At 39.8% G+C, this 22649-nt stretch overlaps 1 protein-coding gene across 1 annotated transcript in view; it reads left to right on the forward strand.

Annotated features, from left to right (window-relative positions):
- The window catches only part of USP32 (ubiquitin specific peptidase 32), a 220236-nt gene that overhangs the window by 191830 nt on the left and 5757 nt on the right, over window positions 1-22649 (forward strand). The window contains exons 26-32 of the mRNA XM_088446361.1: window positions 607-818; window positions 5143-5327; window positions 5994-6080; window positions 9263-9383; window positions 10354-10545; window positions 10916-11207; window positions 18113-18534. Of these exons, the coding sequence (XP_088302487.1) occupies window positions 607-818; window positions 5143-5327; window positions 5994-6080; window positions 9263-9383; window positions 10354-10545; window positions 10916-11207; window positions 18113-18534 (1511 nt within the window). The remainder of the gene's footprint in view (window positions 1-606; window positions 819-5142; window positions 5328-5993; window positions 6081-9262; window positions 9384-10353; window positions 10546-10915; window positions 11208-18112; window positions 18535-22649) is intronic.

Here is a 22649-nt window from a genome sequence, read left to right on the forward strand (position 1 = left end):
TGCCTAAATCTATCCTCCCCGCACTCCAAACCTAACCCTTCTCTCTTAGTGCCTAACCCTCCCCCCTAGTGCCTAACCCTCCCTCCAACCCTGCTACTTACATTCGGCATCCCGTTGGTTGGGATGCTGGCGCTGGGATTCTGACTGGCGTCTGTAATCTGGCGCCGGTAATGTAAGCGTTGGCACTCTGACTGCCGAGGATGCAGAACACATCCTGCTGTAACATGTAGCTAGCATCATTGTATAGTATGCACTAAAGACTGCCCCACCTGTACAGTACACACTTTAAGTATAAAAACTTATCTTTTCTTAATTTATGCATTTGTTGGAAAGCCAGCAATGCTTATGTAAGTGTTAAAAATAAAAAAGCTATATTGCTAAATCACAAAGCATAACACCTTTCACATTTAATTTAAATCAGCCTTGCACTGTTATTGTATTACTTGCTGTGTGTTAAATAGTTAATATTTCTACATGTGCCGTATGCTTTATAATGAGCTTTGCTGAGTTTGTAAAATGCCCAGCCAAAGAGGTTTTCACAATAATCCATATTAATAGCGAGGCAATTCTAAGTAGATTACCCTGAGCTTGTTCTTCAATTTGCAGATATCAACACAGCGCCATCATCAAATGGGCCACACAGTCTCATTGCAAATGGAGGTCTGAGTCAGCCACCAATAATCCCCAATGGGTTGCCAAACACCGTAGTGCCATGTGGAACAGAGAAGACTATGGGCAATGGAGTAATTAATGGTCATGTTTCTGTCCACCCAGATGGCCCCTTCATAGGCTATATTATTGCTATACACAGAAAAATGGTAAGAGATGGTTTCTTTAATCTGTATGTTGCACTTACAGGGGAAATACATTTATTATTTTACCAAAATAGGCCATGTAGGTCTTGAAACTTCCTACAGACAATGTGATGTCCTGTAGTCTGTGTGATTGGCATACAACAAAGTACTTGATAATATTGTCTGGTCATAATGGTGTGTAATATTCCTGATTGTGAAATGATAGGAGAGGTGCATCTACACTTAAGCTGGTACATCCTTCTGATGAGCACAGTTGGGGCGTAGAACTGGTGAATTTTTATATTTCTACAACAGGATCCATAGGGCTCCACAGGAGACCTTGGGTATAGGTTGATGACGTCAGTCGTCGAGCACCTCAATAGTTAAATTTGTGCTCCCAGGATGCATCGGGCTCCTCTCCTATACCCCGCCCCCAGGCCAAGGCACCTCAGTTTCATAGGTGCTCGGCACGGAGTCTGGTCACTTCAAGAGGGGCTGTGTTGACAGCCCAGAAAATAGTTGTTTTTCTACTGCAGAGTGGTCAGCATGGGCTGTCCAGCGGACGCCCATGCTGCCACTCCGACACACCGCCGGCTTCGAGACGCTGGTACTGCACTAGGGATCGCGGCAGGTGTCTGGGGGTTTTGGCTAGCAAAAGCCCCCAGACGCCCAGGACTGTGGCCGGACATCACAGGGATATTCAGGATAGACACTGATCCTTTCCAGACAATAGAGGAGTCCGTGCTTCCAATAAACATATTGGAACTCAGGGCGGTTCTAAGGGCTCTTCAGCAAGCAAGGCTCATACTTCACGGAAAACCCGTGCAAGTCCAGTCAGACAACGCCACCACAGTGGCCTACATAAACCGCCAAGGAGGCACTCTAAGTCAGGCGGCACTAATGGAGGTGTCCCGCATCCTGACTTGGGCGGAGGAAAATGTCCCAGCCATATCGGCGGTGTTTATCCCGGGAGTCCTTAACTGGGAAGCGGACTTCCTGCACAGTCTCGATGTACACCCAGGGCAATTGTCACTTCACCAGGAAGTACTTCAGCTTCTGGTGAACAAGTGGAGACTTCCCGAAGTAGATCTAATGGCATCTCGGCACAGCCACAAGTTGCCATGGTACGGCTCAAGAACAAGAGACGTGGGGGCTCTGCTGGTAGACGCTCTGTCGGTCAAATAGACCTTCCAGTTCGCGTACCTGTTTCCTCCATTCTCCCTTCTGCCTCGGGTGATTCGGAAGTTCAAGCAAGAAGAAGGTATGCTACTGCTGGTAGCTCCAGTGTGGCCCAGACGTCACTGGTACGCAGATCTTTGGAGTCTATCCATAGACACTCCGATGCTGTTGCCTCAACGTTCGGACCTGTTGTCCCAAGGTCCTTGCCTCTACGCGGACTTGTGTCGTCTGTCTTTGACGGCATGGCTCTTGAGACTGCCCTCTTAAGTTCCTGCGGTTTTTCCAGCTCAGTGGTGAACACCATGCTCAGAGCTCGCAGTTCTTTGAACCTTTGAATGGTGTCGCCCCAGAAGTTATAATCCTCAAACATTTGGATTATCGAGAAATTTGGCATTCCTACAGGCGGGTTTTGATCACGGTCTTCGCCTTGCTTCTCTGAAGGTGCAGGTTTCTGCCGTGTAAGTACTGTTTCACTATAGGATTGCTACTATTCCGGATGTACACACCTTTATGCAATGTGTGCTTCACATCCAACCTCCCTTTATCCCACCGGTGGCTCCTTGGGATTTGACTGTGGTCCTTAGGGCTCTACAAGGACCGCCATTTGAACCACTGGGCTCAGTGGATTTAAAATGGCTCACAATTAAAACTGTTTCTTTTTGCCATTGCTTCGGGCCAGAACGGTGTCAGATTTGGGTGCTCTTCCTTGTCGCCCTTCTTTTCTGATTTTTCATAGGGACAGGGGGGTTCTTCGTACTCGCCCTGGTTTTCCTACCTAAGGTGGTATCCAGCTTCCCCAGTAATGAGGAAATTGTAGTACCAGCTTTTAACTCCCCAGACCTTTCAGCTGGTGAGGCCTCTTTGGATCTGGTACGTGCTCTACAAACTTATGTGGACCGTACAAACTCATTTCGGAAGTGGACTCGTTGTTTGTCCTTTTTGGTTTCCGAAAGAGAGGATGGCCTGCCACGAAGCAGACTTTGGCAGGCTGGATTTGCCTGGCAATTTCAGAGGCTTACCTTCATGATGGCCTTCCTGTACCGTCCTCTGTTAAGGCTCATTCTACTCTGTCTGTGGGTCCTTTGTGAACAGCTCGTCGTGGCGCCTATGCTGTTTAGCTGTGCAAGGCGGCCACGTGGTCTACTGTCCATACATTCTTAAGGTATTATGCATTTGATACCTTTGCCTCTCAGGATGCTTCCTTTGGGCGGCGGATTCTCCTTTCTGCACAGGAGCGTCCCCACCCTTAAGGAGACTGCTTTGGGACATCCCCATAGGGACAGCCCTATGGACCCTGCATTAGAAAATAAGAGATATGGTAAGACCTTACCTTTGTTATCTCTATTTCTACGATGTCCATAGGTATCCACAGGACTCCCGCCCTGTTGCACCTGTGCTGGAGATGGGCGGTGTTCTGGTCACCGGTTTTCCGTCTCCTTCTGTATGTGAGAATGTGAAACTTGAGTGTTCCAGAATTTCTTCCTTCTCTCTTCTCCGGCCATTGGCTTGTTACGAAACAGAGGTTCCTGGGGGTGTGGTATAGGAGAGGAGCCTGGTGCATCCTGGGAGCACAAATTTAACTATTGAGGTGCTCTATGACTGACGTCATCAACCTATACCCCAGGTCTCCTGTGGAGCCCTATGGACTTCGTAGAAATAGAGATCACAAAGGTAAGGTCTTACCATATCTGTTATTTTTTTGATAGAAGAGACCATTTCACACACAGGTCTCTGCAGAGAGCTGCTACTACAGTGCACACAGCAATTCTATCACCATGGAGCAGGTATGGGTGAAAATGCTATTATGTTGGTTTGATTAAACCTGTAAAATAAGATAATGGATGGTGGGCATGATAGTATATATCTCTGATACCTGCTTCTTAAATTGTTCAGTTGTGGTGGCCTGATTTCTTTAGTGTTCCCTTGTAGTGCTGTGGAGATATGTCCCAAGATAGCAGCCTTCACCTTTCAGAAAGTGAAATTAACCCTTAAGCTGTCTGTGCTTCTCTTTTTTGGGAATCACTGCTGTAGGTGTTATGTTTTAGCACATTAATTTTTTCTTTGTTCCCTGCTTCTCTATTTTGGATATATGTGATAATTAACTTTGGTGTGCTGTTTGGCTTGCTTTAAAAATAAGTCTTTGCTACACTGACATCTTGTCTAGAACTTGAAATAAATTGTAGATAACGAAGTAGAAATTGATCAGTTTAATTTTGTCCATAGATCACTGAATGTGAAATGTATTTAGAAATCATATTGAACATTTATTATGTGCTGTTAGAGTGAGATTTATTAGACTTTGAAAAGCTGGTCTGTCGCAGAGAGTTGCAATCCAAACTGTTACCTGTGCACAGTCATTTTGTGATCTAAACAAATATTTTTGAAAGTGGTCCCTACCAATTTACTTAGTGTATTATGCAATGGCATAACATGGGGGGTGTCGAGCGGGGCACGTGCCCTGGGCGCCGTCGGACCCGGTTGTGCGGGGGGGGTGTGTGTGTGTGCCACCGCCTGCCACCCGCAGTCCAGGGCACGTGCGGTCTGACAAACTGTGGCCCTGTAGCCAATAAGAGCTAGACACTCTTATTCGCTGCTACACCCAGTGCAGGAGCTGCCTTCCGGCTCCCGCACTGGGTGAAGGGTGAGACGTCATGACGTGTCTCCCATAGTGCCCACTGCCGAGCAGGACGGGAGCAGCACAGCGGCAGGAGCGGGGATTCAGGAAAGCGTATTTGTCTGTGTGTGATGTCAACTGTCATCTTTAAAACGTGGAACATATGTAATAGGAGGCAAAAAGACACAGCAGTAGTGCAAATAGCGTCCATTTCTGAACCAGTCCTTAAACAAGTGATAATATACACATGTAGGAAAAAATGCATTTAGCATGATTTTACCCATGTTATCTTTATACAGGTATTTATTTGCTCTGTCACAATTTCTATGGGCTATTCGACAAGATTTGAGCAAAGGTATATATGGTCACATCTGTAAAAGGCAATGTAGAAACAAATAATATTTAAAAAAATTTTAAAATGACATATAACATTAAAAATGTCCACTGCTTAAAAAACGGTCTTGTAGTAAACAGTGTTTATGTAAAAACACATAGAATATTAAGTTTTTTGGGGTTTTATATAATAGTTTATTTTAATATTGTATTTTTTTTTAGATGAGAACTGAGCTGTATTTCCTGTCATCTCAAAAAAATCGCCCCAGCCTATTTGGCATGCCTCTAATTGTTCCCTGTACTGTCCATACCCGCAAGAAAGATTTGTACGATGCTGTTTGGATTCAGGTATCCAGGCTGGCAAGTCCTCTTCCACCACAAGAAGCCAGCAACCATGCACAAGACTGGTACGTAAATTAAACTAAAGGGATAGGAATCCCCTGGCTTTGTCACACACCATTACAATTAAGCTGGGGCCAGACACAGGGTACGATATGAATTGATCAAATGACACTTATATCCAATGCTTGTGAAACCTATATGTCCTGCAACTATCCAAATCAGACTCATTGCAGCAAAGGTCCTGCAGTAAGATTATCTATTCTTTTTAACTGCTGTAGTTACGTTAATATGCCTTATTCACTGAAAGTATGATTATTGATAGAGAGGGTTTACAGGTACCTCAGACAAGATCTAATGTCCATGTCCCAAGAGTCTCAACAATCGTCTTATAACCCCATACCATATATGTTGCACCTCTTTAGTATGCATCTTAAAGTCATTTGCTCATAAAATCACATGTCGGAAACAACAAACAGATGGGTTGGGCACCAAAAAAATACAAGTTGGGTGCATAAAACATATCAGATACTAACATAAACACCCCCAAAAAACTGTCCAATCAATTGTGCACTCCAATCAGTGATAGGTCAAGTACAAGTATGTATGTTATATATATGTATATATTAAATGGATATAACCCTCATATGATATGACATTGGTTTAGTACAGATATTGAGCACTTGGCAAATGTGCTTATCATCCAACTAGTCTAATCTCTCTTTAATTTTCAGTGACGACAGCATGGGATATCAGTATCCGTTCACGTTGAGAGTGGTGCAGAAAGATGGTAATTCATGTGCGTCTTGCCCATGGTACAGGTAAATCATGAAATGTTATATAAAATTTATAATGTACAGTAAGTTCTTATTTTTATAATAACTTTTTATACACTGCTTGTTGCAATGTCTTATAATGCCCCATATGTATTGAAGATGCATTGTGAGTATTTACAGTGAAGTCAAACAATTATTCTGCCGTTTTCAATCTATTTTAGCTGCCTGAATCACTGTTCCATTTAATGTTCCTATTCATGAATAAAGCAGTATGGCATTTTATGTTCTTTATGAGAGGCACAGTCTATGTGCATGGATGTTTTACAGACTATAGAGTAGTGAATGTATTTGTAAGAGCCTAATGATGACTGCTACCAAGCAAACCGTAATCAAATCATCTTCATTAGAATAGACCCTATTTCCTCACAAACAAAAATTGTCACCTACAGTGTAGACATCCATGCATATAATTTACTTAACAGAACATAGCCTAACACCGTGTTATAGGGGCACTTGTCGCATACACACTGTGTCAGCAATTTTGTGGTCTGTTCCCTACCATATCACTAAAAACCCATGGAATTACAGAGCCTTAATTTTTACTAAATAAGGCCACCTATTCCCAATGAATTGATTGCTGCATTCTCATGAAGAGGCTGTCTTATCTGTCAGACACCAGATAAACTATAATTTAATGATTTAATACAATGATCAATTTTTGTATAAGTGGCCTAGTGCGGAGTCTTCTCTACAATACATACAGATTGTCCCTGCTGACCTTGCTGTTCTTTCCAGCTTTGAGTCCTGCTTGGGCCAGAAGGGGGTTAGTTAGTGGCCATTGCTCGCTCTGAAGGACTTATTGTCGATGGAAATGTCCAACGTGAACTTGGTGCAGGGCTCGGCCCTGGCTAAGAGGAGGTGGTCCGGGGGCTTGATGCTGTTTTAGCGAATCTCCTAGAAAAGGAGGGTGATGAGGGAGTCCAGACCCCAGGGGGGACAGCAGCGGAGAGCAGATTATCTGGAGATCGGGATTCAGCTTCTTCAGCTTTCAGAGAGATCAGGAAAATTTGGGATCAGGTTGGGGGCCTTTTCCCTGAAGCCCATGCCTTGGCACTGCATCTCACAGCCCAGCAGAGCAGTAGCATCCGCCCTTCCCGGTGAATGGCAGCAGCATCTCACTGCTCTGCCACGCAAACTTCTTCTCCCAGATTTTCCCCAGCTCACACTACAGCAATATAACATAGCATCGTCCACCACCCGATGTCCAGGTCTTTGCATGCATGCAGAGCTCTAGTATTGCTGCTGTTGAGGACTGAGCATTGGTGCTGTGTGAAGGGGTGCAGCCATCCTCTGACTGTGTAATGGCTGAGCTGCTGGGCTATCATCTGTCTGTGCTTCTGCTACTAATAGGGGAGAATGCATAACCCAGTGCTCCTCTTCTACTCAGCAGCACAATATGGAAATACTGATGCATCAGCAAAGCACTTTTGAATTCTGTGCTTCTAGGTGAAAAAAATTACTGATGTCACTGAAGTGGGTGCTTCTATGCTAATTCCATAACAGCCATCTCTGGCATCGCACGGACCCAAATATACTCTTTAATGGAAGCGCTGCCAGGGCTAATAATGTCACAGTCTGCGATTCACAGCTGCAAAACACCTCCTGCCCTCCACTGTAACTCAAATTTCTATACTTCCTCTCCTACTTACAGAAACTAAATCTCCTAAGTGGGGAGAAATCAGATATTTTTGTACACTCTACTGAAGCCACTCTCAGTACACACAACATAAGTTACTACTTGACATGTGCAACATTATAAAACACCCTATCTGTAACATGGGAAATGTATTTTACCAAATTTAATTTTTTTTTTTTTTTTTTTTTTGAAAACTGGAATTTTCTCAAAAATCTTAACACCATTCAAGAGCTATCGAACAAAACAAATCCCTAGTTTTAAAAAATCTTCTACCCTGAGTTATGCCTGACCAAATATACTTCAAAACTGTCACATTTGTCAACTTTATGGGGGGAATCCACTAGACGATTTTATCCCTGTCCAACCTCTTAACGATTTTCCCTTGAAGTTTCTCTTGAAATATGATCTTCCACTCTGAACAATTTGCAAAAGATCTAACAATAAACTATGTTGTTTTAATCTGTGATTGAGAGCTTTCAGCTATAGTGGGTTCATCGTTTGATCGTTCAGCATGAACGATGTGTAAACGATTTGTAAGCAATCATGTGAAATTGACCTGCATGTTCAGTCGATGGAGGAGACGATCAAACGACCAGCGGGAGCGTGCATCGTACATCGTTAGAAACAATTACTGCACGATGTTCAAATGATGTTTGAACGATTATCGAACGATTTTATCATTATCGTTCAATCGTTCAACTTTATCGTCTAGTGGATACCCCCCTTTAGATTATTCCAGATTTCGCATTTTTAATTTGTTTACCCTACCTGATTTGCTACTTGGTCATGCCAAATTTCAACTCAGCGCATCCAGTACCTTTCGATGTGTAGCCCTTCAAGCGCCATGATTCCCCCTCCCCCCCATTCAGCCTTATTATAACGGCATGACAATGCCTTTATTAAAATATATATATATTTTAATAAAGGTGTGTGTGTATGTAATATATAATATAATAATTGCACTCTAGTCTCTATTCTATTGTTTTATGTGTGTTGGTGGGGGTACTGTACATCTACATGACACATGTATATCACAGGGTACTGTACATACTGAACATTTATAGAGATCAAAATTAGCCTAGTTGTAAATAAGTAACAATAACAAGTAAGTAGTAAAGTAAGTATTTAACCTGCATTTTCTTATTGTTATGCAGCCCTTAAAGGGACTGGGAAATTATTAAAAGTAAAGAAAAAAAATTCAAACTGTAAAGCATTCTAAGGCCATTCTTGATCAAACAATGATTATACAACTGTATAATATAGTAGAATTTTCTTTTCTTTTTAATATTCTGTTTTATTTGTTTTCATGAAAGCCTCCCTAGGTTAAGCATGGGTGATGGCTTTTCAACTTTTTGATCGTTTTACATGACAAAGATGACTGAGCTCACCTTCCATGTGTTGTCCAAGGTTTTCTTTTTTTTTTTTTTTTTTTTTTTTATTTGCAATCAACTGGTATAAACCTCTGTTAGATCCACAGCATAGTTCCAGTGTTTCACTGTCTTTTTAAGTTTCTCTTGATTTTTTTATGTAGGTTTTGCCGAGGATGTAAAATTGATTGTGCAGAAGACCGTGCTTACATTGGTAATGCTTACATTGCTGTGGATTGGGACCCCACAGCCCTACATCTCCGTTACCAGACTTCACAAGAAAGGGTAAAGAGACTATTCCTCTTAATATTTTATTCTTATTGGTTATAAAGTGCTACCATATTACTAAGTTATGTGGAGAGAATATTTCTAATTCACATTAGTAACTGCTCCATTGGAGTTTATAATCTCAATGTTCAAACACATACTCACTAGGGTCAATTTTAGTCAGCACCATTTTAACCAATCAGTATGTTTTTGGACTGTGGAAGGAAATACCAACTCCTCACAGATAGGACCCGGTATTAGGCTAACTCGTGACTCTAGTACTGTGTGGCAAAAATGTTTACACTATCCATACTATCAAACACTGGTCCTAAAGCAACTGGAGGAGTCATTTATTGGGTAGTGTCGAGTGCTTTAGTCGTTGCAACATATTTTCCACTTTCCAGCCATATGCATAATTGTCCCATTGTCTTTAAACCATAATGAGGCCTGTGCACCCACAGTATTTCTGGAGATGAACACCAGAGTGAGATTATAACTTTTATTTTACTCTTATGCTTTATTTTGGTTTTAACATGTTTTTGCTTATCTTTTTATGCCTGCTCTTTTTAATCCGATAGTGATGCATATTATTTTAAATATTAATTTTATATTTTCTATTACAGTGAGATTGTACTCTACAAAACAATATTATATTTGTATTGATTCTTTATTTGGGGATTTTTGCTCATCTTGTATTATGGATTTAATAAGTAAAGACTCATTTCATTGATTTATTGCATGGATATTCAGTGATTTTATTGCTCATATACTAAATAATAGTAATTTAACCATCCTTTTATTTTAGACTTATACTCAGGTGCTATCTTGTATAAATATGTGAATCTGAATTACATCACTGGTTCCTTTTGAAGTTTGTATCTGAGAACCAGTTCTCCTATGTTTTTGTGGGATCTCCTGTCCCGTAGACGAAGACGCCAGCCTAACCCCCCCCTTTTCTCCCTCTTGCGTTTCTGACTTCTATATACAGATTGTGGAGGAGCATGAAAGTGTTGAACAGAGTCGACGGGCGCAAGCAGAACCCATTAACCTTGATAGTTGTCTCCGGGCTTTCACAAGTGAGGAGGAGCTGGGAGAGGATGAAATGTATTATTGTTCGAAATGTAGAACACACTGTTTAGCCACAAAGAAACTTGACCTTTGGAGGCTTCCGCCAATTCTGGTACGTCGTGTTCTTATTTTCTTGCATTTTTAGGAAACTTTATAGTTTTATAGTGTTTTGTAATTTAGCAGTTAGATTGCAAAGAATAATGAAACTACTAAGTTTAATTAAGTGATTGGCAATTAATTAACTAACATGGTTATACTTTATTCATATTTAGCTGGTAAGCCAGCACACACATTATTCTATTTAGGAGGCTTCTAGTGTCAAGTTTTATTTTATGTATTCTCTTACTGTAAAAAGTCTCCATTAAAGTCTATAAGGAAATGTTTCAGCACATATAACAATAGCCCTATGCATTTTGTTTGTTTAACAAGCTTGTATTTCAGCGATATTCTTTTTAATATGGTGAAATGTTTTTTGGTCCTAGATCATCCACTTAAAACGGTTCCAGTTTGTTAATGGTCGCTGGATAAAGTCTCAAAAAATTGTCAAATTTCCACGGGAGAAGTTTGATCCGAGTGCCTTTTTGGTACCTAGAGGACCAGTACAATACCAGAAGAGGAAAGCAAGACTTCAGTGGGACGATCAAGCTGAACCACGCTTGATACAGGGTGACCTGAAAAAAGTGGACTTGGTAAACTCTTCTTCTGCTGGAGATGTGGATGCACTCAGCAAGGTTCAGCCAATAATCAGTTCTTCCACAACAAATAATAGTAAAGGTATTTAAAATGTTTTATCTTTGTACTGCCTTAGCAATAAATTTGTGCGAGCAACATTATTTGCATTTCTTTTGAAAATTAAATGGTACACGGTCACATATACTTAGCTTATATGTATAGCTGTTTAGTGATCTTTAACAAAGTATGAATATTTCTAAATAATTTAACAACAAAATAATGCATCTACCTACTGCAATTGGTTTACAATCAAACTCTAATTGCCTGGAGAGTTAAAGCTGAGAGTTCAAGATTTGCCACAACATTAGGGTGGAGACAGATATATGCATATAATGACAAGAAATGAACCAGTAGCATAGTATTATAATATCTTAGAGCTGCTACGCTTGCAGGAAAATAAGTTACAGAAGGAGTAGACAGCAGTGGAATCCAAATACACAGTTCAGCTCAGGTACAAAAAACTACATTGACAATGGTACAGGAGGGCTAAGCAGGAGTTGATTAAGGACATGGGTCAGCAAGAATGGTACATAGGAATTCATGCAGAAATGTAGCACAGAGTGAACGCAGATGAGCTGGTTACCAAATGCACAACCTAGCAGCATCTGCTAGTTTCGGACTTGGGCCCATATTTATCAACAAGTGATTTTCTTATCACTCGTTACTAATCTTAAATGGTCCTCCAACCAATCAGCTCCTAACTGTCATGTGTATGAAAAATTGCAGTTAAGAGCTGATTTGCTGGAGCACCATTTAAGATTATTAACGAGTGATAAGAATAGCACTCTTTGATAAATCTGGGTCTTGGTGTACTTTTATATCTAAAGAAGGTGAATTCTTGGACCAAGTTTATAAAGAGAGGCAGAAGCTGCTACTGCACATGCGCACACAGACATTGGGACCGGTGAGTAACCCTTCACGTTTTTGCAATTAGAGTAAGTTGCCATGACGTAAACCTAGTGGCATTCTGCTGATAATGACTTGCCCACAGAGCTTACGAGTCGCCATGCTGGTAGATAATACCAATGTTGGCCAGACTGGACCTCATGAATATTAGTGACCAGTTCATTATAAGTGCTGATTAAAGTTTATAGCAGCTTCCAATTGTGGAAACATTTAGTGCCATAGAGTGCAGTAATAACTATCTTTACCACTAACACCGTATGAGATCTGAGACTTCCTGTTTTATTTAAAACTCTGTCTCCACATGTTATACAATTCTAAAAGAAAAGAGGGTGGTTCCACTTTATATTACATCTTCAGTAATTTCCAAGTTGAACCCTACAAGATATTAGCATATCTCTGCATTTACTGTATAAAAAAAAAAAGTAGCACAAAGTTCAAGCAAGCAGGGAAGACAACTTTTGGCCTGGGGGTGAACACGAAATGCAACAGTGGTGTTTTAGGGTGTGCCCGAAAACAATGTGCACATGGTTCTATATGGCTAATGAATTGTTATGTTGGAGAACTATAAACAAATACAATACACAGACCCCAGTGCACTATAACATTTCCGTAGCCTTGGCTCTCACACACAGTACAGTTGTTGCCTGTATAGAATGCTAAGGGTGGAAGCCTCCATTCATCTCCTGGAGGTGAAGCAGCTGTATGAAGTTTCTGTGGGTGAGAATAGAATGAGGAGTGATGGAATGATGGCTGGAGTTAGTGGAGGGGCATAGCAACATGTAGTGCAGCCATGCCTGGTATACATAGACAAGCTCCTTTCCTAGGGTTGGTTTTCTATTTTTAAGCCCTCCATCCCTGGCAATTTTTTGGAAGGTGCTTGTGGATGCACACCCACCGTGCCCCCATGCCCACTCATTATGCAAGCCACATTCTGGCATGTTTTTTCATTAAATAACTTCACCACATATTAGATGGCGACATAAGCCAAAATCTAATATCTGGTATGATTTTATTTGACATTTATTGATTTGAAATAAAAAGATTGCAGATCATATGGAAGCAACCTCATTTTGTATGTATTTCTATGTAACTGGTTCAAAGGGCACAATCTGTAAATTAGGGGAGGAGCAGCAGTCACACAAAGTAATCTGGAATCAATTCAGCCATTTGCTGTATGATTAAGTGCTGCATAGCGTAAGACACTGTAGTAATCTACTCCATGTTTACCTCTGTGAATGTCTGACGATTACACAAAGTGACCTTGGCAAGCATCCTTGTGAGTGCTATGATACTTCTAATTAATTTACTTATTCCCAGGCTAAATGTCAACCTCTTTGTCTGTATTGTAAGTCAGGTTTTACTGCTTTGTTTCACCTTGGCGTGGGTCTGTGAGTCCTGACCAGCTTTTGCTTTTCTCTATTGAGCACGGGTTAAATAAAAGTTGGTCACATTCCTACCTGAGGAAATTATATAACGGTGGAAGCATAGATGATCATGTTAATTTAGAAAAAAGAAACTGCCCACTTTCTGCGGTCAATTTATTTTCAATTACTCATATGTTAGATGACTCCCTTGTTGCTCAGTGACGCCTTAGGTTGAGGAGCTGTACAGCCACGACCAAAAATTTTGAGAATGACACAAGTATTGGTTCTCACAGTTTGCTGCTTCAGTGTTTTTAGTAGTGATGGGTAGTTCATGAATGATCAGTTCAAAATGAACTAGTTCACTCAGTTCACAGCTCTGGCAAAGAACAGTTCATAAGGATCTAAAACAAGTGGGAGGAGTTAGACACAGTGACAGAGAGAGCACAGCAGCTCCATTAGGCATGAGTCAGTACTGCTAAACTACCACAGGTGGCACTGCTATGCTCAGACTATCAGGGGTATTCAATATGGGAGCGATAACATCGTTTTTGCGTTAATATCGCACTTTTGACGTTATTATCGCAGGTTTGACTTTTACACCGTATTCAATTTCATAGACTTATCGCAGTTTTGAAAAGTCTTTGATAAAAAACGGGATAACTTTTCACCATTGAATAGGTGTCGAAAAAAAGTGCAGAATTGGGGTTTAGGGGTGCAGGCTTTAAAAAAAATAGCCTGCACTCCTGGGAATGACATTTAAAAAAGAACTGTGTCATAAAAAGTTTTTTTTTAAAAAATAGGGACACCCCAAAAAATAAAAAAATTGGGGTGAAAAAAAAAATGGGAAAAAATTGTTTAACAATAGGGAAATAGGTTCAGGGTTATTCTGCAAGTATGCGGCAGGTGTTTTGAAGAATAGAATTATAGCGGCAGGTGCACAAATGCAGGATTTTTAAAAACTTACTTTAGGGACATCAAAATATGCTAGTACCCATTTTCATGTACCCCAAATTTGATGGGACCACTTAAAAAAACGAAAAAAATAACCTAAGTGCTCTTCTGCATCACTTCTTCAATGTCGGGAAAAAAACACCTGCTGCGGCTATTTAAATCCCCGACTTTCAATTAAAGGCTAAAACGGGGGGTACCCATAGTGATCCCCCATGTTTTTACAACTTTAGGGGGGGTCTTACAATTTTTTTAAGGAAAAATTTGTAACATTACGCAAATCCAACTTCGGAGTTTCCCGTTTTTGTTAATTTTATATTGAATACAGGTATAAGCGGGAGCGCGCCCGATACTTTAACGCAGGTAAAAACTCCGATATGAAACGTTAACTTCGACAGTGACGTTAACGTTTCATATTGAATACCCCTCTATGTGTGTGACTGTGCAGCTCATTGAACTAGATTCAGGCATTCTAGTTCACTAGTTCGAATAGGTCAGTGACTCCTGTGGAGCTGATTGAAATATATTGTCATGATGACTCATTGAGTAGTTCAAAAGTCACATGATACATTCCCCATTAGCTCTCACACATAGTTATGAGTCAATACTGCTAAACGACCAGAGGTGGCACTGCTGTGATCAGACATATGCATTGTATGGATCTGATGTATATTGTCAGGATTTATTCTCCTAGTATATTAATTCACAAGATACACTCCTAATCAGCTTAAGACACAGTGCTGAGTCCTGCATGCTATATACTGTACTTCTGTTTACTCTACAAGACATAGGGGGAGATGTATCAAACCTTCAAGAGAGATAGGTTATATTTTATCAGCTTCTGTCGTTTTATAGACTATGCATAACTTCTTTACTTTATCTCTCTCTCTAAGGTTTGATACATCTTCCTCCTATCTTTACTGATCTCAATTTTATAGGTGTAATGTATAAAACATTCTAAAGAGGACAAGTAGAGAACTTGCCCACATTGAGACCATCCCCCTATTTTTATGTGGAGGCTGTAATCCCACGCGCCCTTTTGTTAATCTACAGTAGCTCTTGTGTGCATTAAGTGACAGTAATGGGTGCAATTAAAAAATGAGGCAAAGTTTTTTTCCTTGTAATTACTGTATTTTAAAAGAAAAAAAAGTGACACGTTGCAATACTCTGAATTTGGGTCTCTCTCACTTGTATATTATGGAAATAAAAATTATAACAATAATCAAATTAACATTGCAGAGCTAAACATGTCACTACTAGTAGTAGTTTGTTATATATTGCTTTTTTAAAATATTAAAAGATCAGACATATTAAACATAGCTTACCATTTGAACAAGACTATAACTCACCTAATGAGGTAGTAGTTGAAATCCCTACTGTTTGTGTAATAGACTAGTTCTAGGTTTCCAATCGCTTCTCTCAGCAGTGTTTCAGAGCCAGTGATGTAATGACCTAAATGAGCTGCATGAACTGATCATTTGAACTATTCAGTTCATTATGATCTAGTTCACTGAAAAGATCACCAAAATGAACTACATTTCCCATCACTAGTTTTTAGACCTTTTTGTCAGATGTTACTATGGTATACTGAAGTAAAATACAAGCATTTCATAAGTGTCAAAGGCTTCTATTGACAATTACATTAAGTTTATGCAAAGAGTCAATATTTACAGTGTTGACCCTTCTTTCTCAAGACCTCTGCAATTCGCCCTGGCATGCTGTCAATCAACTTCTGAGCCACATACTAACTGATGGCCGCCCATTCTTGCCTAATCAATGCTTGGAGTTTGTCAGAATTTGTGGGTTTTTGTTTGTCCACCTGCCTCTTGAGGATTGACCACAAGTTCTCAATGGGATTAAGGTCTGGGGAGTTTCCTGGCCATGGACCCAAAATTTAGATGTTTTGTTCCCTGAGCCACTTAGTTATCACTTTTGCCTTATGGCAAGGTTCTGCATCATGCTGGAGAAGGCACTACTCGTCACCATACTGATCTTGGATGGTTGGGAGAAGTTGCTTTTGGGGAATGTTTTGCTACCATTCTTTATTCATGGCTGTGTTCTTAGGCAATATTGTGAGTGAGCCCACTCCCTTGGCTGAGAAGCAACCCCATACATGAATGGTCTCAGGATGCTTTACTGTTGGCATGACACAGGACTGATGGTAGCGCTCACCTTTCCTTCTCCAGACAAGCGTTTTTCTAGATGCCCCAAACAATCTGAAAGGGGGTTCATCAGAGAAAATAACTTTACCCTAGTCCTCAGCAGTCCAACCCCTGTACCTTTTGCAGAATAACAGTCTTTCCCTGATGTTTTTCCTGGAGAGAAGTGGCTTCTTTGCTGCCCTTCTTGACACCAGGCCATCCTCCAAAAGCCTTTGCCTCATTGTGCAATGTGCATGAAGATGCACTCACACCTGCCTGCTGCCATTCCTGAGCAAGCTCTGCACTGGTGGTACCCCGATCCCACAGCTGAATCAACTTTAGGAGACAGCCCTGGCACTTGCTGGACATTCTTGGGCGCCCTGAAGCCTTCTTCACAACTATTGAACCTCTCTCCTTGAAGTTCTTGATGATACGATAAATGGTTGATTTAGGTGCAATCTTACTAGCAGCAATATCCTTGCCTGTGAAGCCCTTTTTGTGCAAAGCAATGGTGACTGCACGTGTTTCCTTGCAGGTAACCATGGTTAACAGAGGAAAGGCTTGAAATGCAGTGGTTCATTGCCATGGCAAAGAGGGACTTTGCAATTAATTGCAATTCATCTGATCACTCTTCATGACATTTTGTAGTAGATACAAATTGCCATCATAAAAACAGAAACAGCAGACTTTGTGAAAACCAATTCTTGTCATTCTCAAAACTTTTGGCCATGGCTGTAGATGCAGTGAAGCCTACTTTGTAAGTAGCATAGCACAATTGTGTTCAAATTCTGACTGAATTGTATTTGAGTGAATGACCTGGTCTGATTTAAGAAAAATGTCAGATCTAATGATCAGCCTATTTACTGATACAGTATTGACCCTGACACACATTGGTATAGCAGCTCATTTATGTAGAATGCACAGAATGAGCTTCATTGTAGTATTTGGTCACACCATTATAAATGCACCTTTTGGTTAACAGTTTGGGGGAGGTGGACAGTGTCTGTGTATATATACAAGTTGAGTCTCCGATATCCAAAATGCTTGGGTCCAGGGGTATTTTAGGTAACGGAATATTTGTACATCATAATGAAATATCTTGGGAATGGGACCCAAATATACACACACAATGCATTTATGTCTTATATACACCTTATACACATTGCCTGCAGGTAATTTTATACAATATTTTCAATAATTTTGTTGCTCAAACAAAGTTTGTGTACATATATAAAATTCAGTTATGTTTCATATACACCCTATACACACGGCCTGAAGGTAATTTTATACTGTATTTTTTATAATTCGTGCCTAAGACAAAGTTTGTGTACATTGAACTATCAAAAATCAAAGGTTTCCTTATCTCAGTCAAGCCAAAAAAATTCCGTATTTCGGAATATTTGGATATGGGGGACTCAACCTGTGTATATATATTTTTTAGAATTTATATACTTTTAGAAGTTGTAGTCTCTTTTGACTATAGGAAAAGCTATAAGTGTAGTTAAAATTTGTTAACTAGTTGCTATCATTGCACAAAAATAATTTGCTCTATGTTGTTTTACATTATGCATATGGCCTTCTTCTCCAGCATCCCCATCACAGGGAAGGAAAGCTGCTACGAACTCCTCAAGTAAAAATAACAGTCCCAACAACAGCCCCAGATGCCTGGGTAGGGGTAAAGGCCGTCTACGTTTACCTCAGCTAGGAGGCAAAAAACTGTCGAGCAGCAAAGAAAATTTGGATCAAAGCAAAGACAATGGAATAGATAATGAAACAAAAGATGCTTCGGATCAGGCAGAGTCAAATAAAGGACATGTTTTAGGTGGAAGTCAAACGGAGCTAGGTACAAATCAGGACAATGAGGTGGTTTTAATCAATGGACTGAATAATGAGCAGAACACTTGCAGCAATGGTCAGCTTGATAACCACACGGGGGAAGAGGAGGACATCACTGATGACCAAAGAGAAGACATCTGTTGTCAGCCTATCTATAACCTTTATGCAATTTCGGTAAGGAGCATAACCTTACGTTAATAAGCTAAGCTAACACTGAGTGCTTGATTGCTTTCACACAGTTGACATTTGCCTTTAATTAGTGCAGTTTTTTTTATTTACTTTTTTTTAACCACTTAATTAATGGAGGATTTTCATTATGACCAAGCCAATTGTATATGATGTTAGCTGTAGAAGATCTTTGCTTTGTGTTCAAAACAAAAAGAAATGTCTTAACCATACAGCTTTTGGAAATATTCCCAAAATATTTAGCATACTTTCAAATAGTTCCTTTATCGCTTATCTGATCTCTTTAAAAGAATTTCTCCTCTGCCTCCCAGTGGATAAATATCTTCCTTTACTTTGTAATTAAATCCCAGCATTAGACATGCATCATAGTGTAGTAAATATACATATATAAATATACACGCCTTAATCCAGACAGTTAGCTAGGAGCTCCCACTCTGAACATTTTCATGTTTTCGAGAGCAGTTCAGCGAATATGTGATATGCCTTACTACCATGTTTTTTATGTACGACTTTTCAAGCTTGTATCTTTTACCCATTAAATAACTACATGATATATATATATATATATATATATATATATATATATACACACACACATATATACATTGCTGAGTAATGGCTCCCGCTGCAAGGGAGATGGGACATACACATACAAAATATATATATATATATATATATATATATATATTTAGATCTTTATCACAGCATATGAAGGCGGCTTGTATAAGGTGAAAGAGTGTTTAATCTAGTTCAACACTCAGAGGCTTGTATAAGGTGAAATAGTGTTTACTAGTCCAACATTTCGAGGACCGTATCCTTGTCATCAGAACAGCTTCAAAGTGCAAATGAACAAACTTAAATACCTGTAGTCCAGTGCTCCGAGGTTTGTTCAACTTCAATACAAGTGTGTCCTGATGAAAGGGATGTTGCCCTGAAATGTTGACGACTGAAATACACTGAGTTTTTTTTGCATCATTGAATTGTGCCCTTGGAGTGTCGTTGTTTACTCTTGGAACAGTGCATTTACTATTTGGATTCAGTGGCAGCAGTGCTTTGGGTATGTATATGTGTGTGTGGTAGTATGTACAGTGTGTGTGTGTATGTGCATATGTATATGTATATATATATATATATAAATATATATATATATGTATATGTGTGTGTGTATATGTGTATATATATATATATATATATATACACATACAGTCAGTCGTGGCCAAAATTGCAGACACTTTTTGAAATTTGAAGGTTTTTCAACTTCGAATGCTTATAAAAACTGTTACACTTCATGCAGTGCAATGACTCATATATCAAATGAAAGGAAATGTAATGCTGAATTCAACACAATAAACAGAGGTCAAATATTTGCATTAGAAGAGAAGTTATTCAGTGAAAACAACACTTAGGGTGAAAATCCCTGTGTACTTATGATGTTACTGTCCTATCAGTATTTCGTTGGGTATCCTTTATTTTTCAAGACAGCAGCACAGTGACGTGGCATTGAGCAAACCAATGTTTGGAACTATTCCTTCTTTATTATGTGGTGCCATGGACAATTCTAGCCTCAATTAATTGTCTTTTATTGGATGGACGCCTCAGATGTACCAGTTTTTTCAAACTAAACCACAAATGTTCTATGGGGTTCAGGTCTGGGCTGTTTCCTGGCCATCCCAGCACCTGTATGTCATTCTGCGTGAACCACTGTTTGCATATCCGTGCAGCATGGCAGGGAGCTGAATCCTGCTGGGGAAAAAAATGGGGCATTATTTGTAAAAAGATTTGTAAAAAGAGTTTTGGTGTAGGATGGTGTCAATGTACTTTCTGCTGTTCAGTGTGCCATCTATGACATAACGGTGGCCTACAGCATCTGCTGTCATACATGCCCAGATCATAACACTTGTAGGATTCTTTGTTGTCGCTTGAATGCAATCTGGATGAACCGCTTTCCCGATGCGACTTATTTTCTCCCATCACTACTAAATATCGATATCTTAGTTTCGTCACTCCATATCACTTGTTTCCACTGACCTTCTGTCCATGCAATGTGTTCTTTTGCCCACTGTAGTCATTTCTGCCGCTGCTTTTTATTCAGCAATGGCTTTTTTCGGGGAATCCTAACTTTTTGATCAACCTCCTTTAGTCTTCTCCGTACCGTTCTTGCACTGACAAAAACACCAGTTGCACTCAGTTCACTGCTAATGGCCGCAAATGACATCCATCTGTCCCTGACGCAAATTTGTTTTATTCCCCTATCAACAGCTGTTGTGCACTTTTTCCGGCCTTTTCCTTCTTTGTTTTGTATCAATTGTGTTTCCTAATAACGTAAACAAACTTTCATATTCCTGATGTTGTCACATTCCCTCCAACTTCTCTCGCAATTGCTGCATACGAAAGACCATTTTCATGTAACACCACAATCCTGGATCTCTTCCTGGGTGACCAGTCACCACTTAGCCTGGACGACATTGTTGTATTTATTTCTTACACCGTCAATAGCACTAAACAATACACACAAACATCCAACCGTAATTGCACTTCAGTAACCAACTTTATTCTGCAAAATGAAACAGCCAAACTGATCTTTCACACCTTTGAACATGACCTTGCACCTGCTCATAAATGACAGCTGATTGGTCCTCAGAACGACTATACCGATTGACTGGTAGTAGCTGTTACTACAATCCCCTTCTTGAATCTCACGCATCTGTGCTTCTTTGTCTGAATGAAAGTAGCATAACTTCCCTTGCAATGCAAATATTTGACCTCTATTTATTGTGTTGAATTCATCATTAAATTTCCTTTCATTTGATATATGAATCATTGCACTGCGTGAAGTGAAACAGTTTTTATAAGCATTCAAAGTTGAAAAACATTAAAATTTCAAAATGTGCCCGCAATTTTTGCCACGTGTGTGTGTGTATATATGTGTGTGTGTGTGTATATATATATATATATATATATATATATATATCTGTTTCCAGTAAGGAGGCACTCAAAGGCTGGATAGACGTGAAAAAAATTCTAATGCTTTATTGCATTAGTGCATCATGCAATAAAGCATTAGAATTTTTTTCACGGCTATCCAGCCTGTGAGTGCCTCCTTATTGGAAACCGATATATGCAGGGGACCTCAATCCTCAGGGTGAGCACCGCAGCAAGGTATTCATTGCAGGGGTGCCGGTAATATGGATTATATATATATATATATATATATATATATATATATTTATATATATTATACACACACACTTGTGTTGGCATTATTTAGCTTAGTACCTTAAAAAGAAATAGGTAAGCATTCATCTATAACACAGTGGTGTATTCTGACATATCCTTATGTACCTGCCAGATACTTGATAGGTTTTCACATGTACCTCAAAAAAAGGTAAAATCACTAATTGGTGTGATATTGTATAATACATTTTATTAATTAAGACGGACAAAGGTTGCCCGTACATAAAATCAAATCAAATGGAGCTTATCTGAGATCCTCAGAAATAAACAATCAAATGAGCAGTCCTTGGCCAGTGGAAAGTCCATAAGATGCAGATATCACACTGAGAGGCAAAATATGTGTGCTCATGGACCCTCCACTTTAAAAAAAAAAAAAAAAAAAAAAACAATGCGGTCCTACCTGACCATTTCTGGGTCCCATCATAATTTATGCTTTAGAGCTCCCTATATGCCCCTCAGGCCTCCCCACATGCCACCATACATCCCACATACCCCTAGAATTTCCATCTGATACCTCCAATAGCATCAGTTTTTTACATAGAGTTCAGACTGCAGTCTCCATTGACAATAAAGGGGACTGCAGTCTGCTGCGGTAGTTGGCCTTTTGCAGGAGGTTTCTGTGAAATCTTCTGCATTAGACTGCTTTTACATAGCGGTGATACATAAAATTATGCAGACACTGTAGTTTCTGCATAATTTTATGAAAAACTGTGGACCAATAAATACATTTTTAAAATATACCAAAAAGATTTTTTCCTCTTACCTTTGAACAAAAAAGGGCAAGGAATTATCCACTTCTAGCTGTGCTCTCTTCTGTCCTTTATTTTATTCTGTGTGAGCTGGATGTGGGTGACTGTGCTCATGCTGCA

Source organism: Taudactylus pleione, unplaced genomic scaffold (genome assembly GCF_031769625.1).
Source record: "Taudactylus pleione unplaced genomic scaffold, aTauple2 ptg000397bl, whole genome shotgun sequence".
NCBI lineage: Eukaryota > Metazoa > Chordata > Amphibia > Anura > Myobatrachidae > Taudactylus > Taudactylus pleione.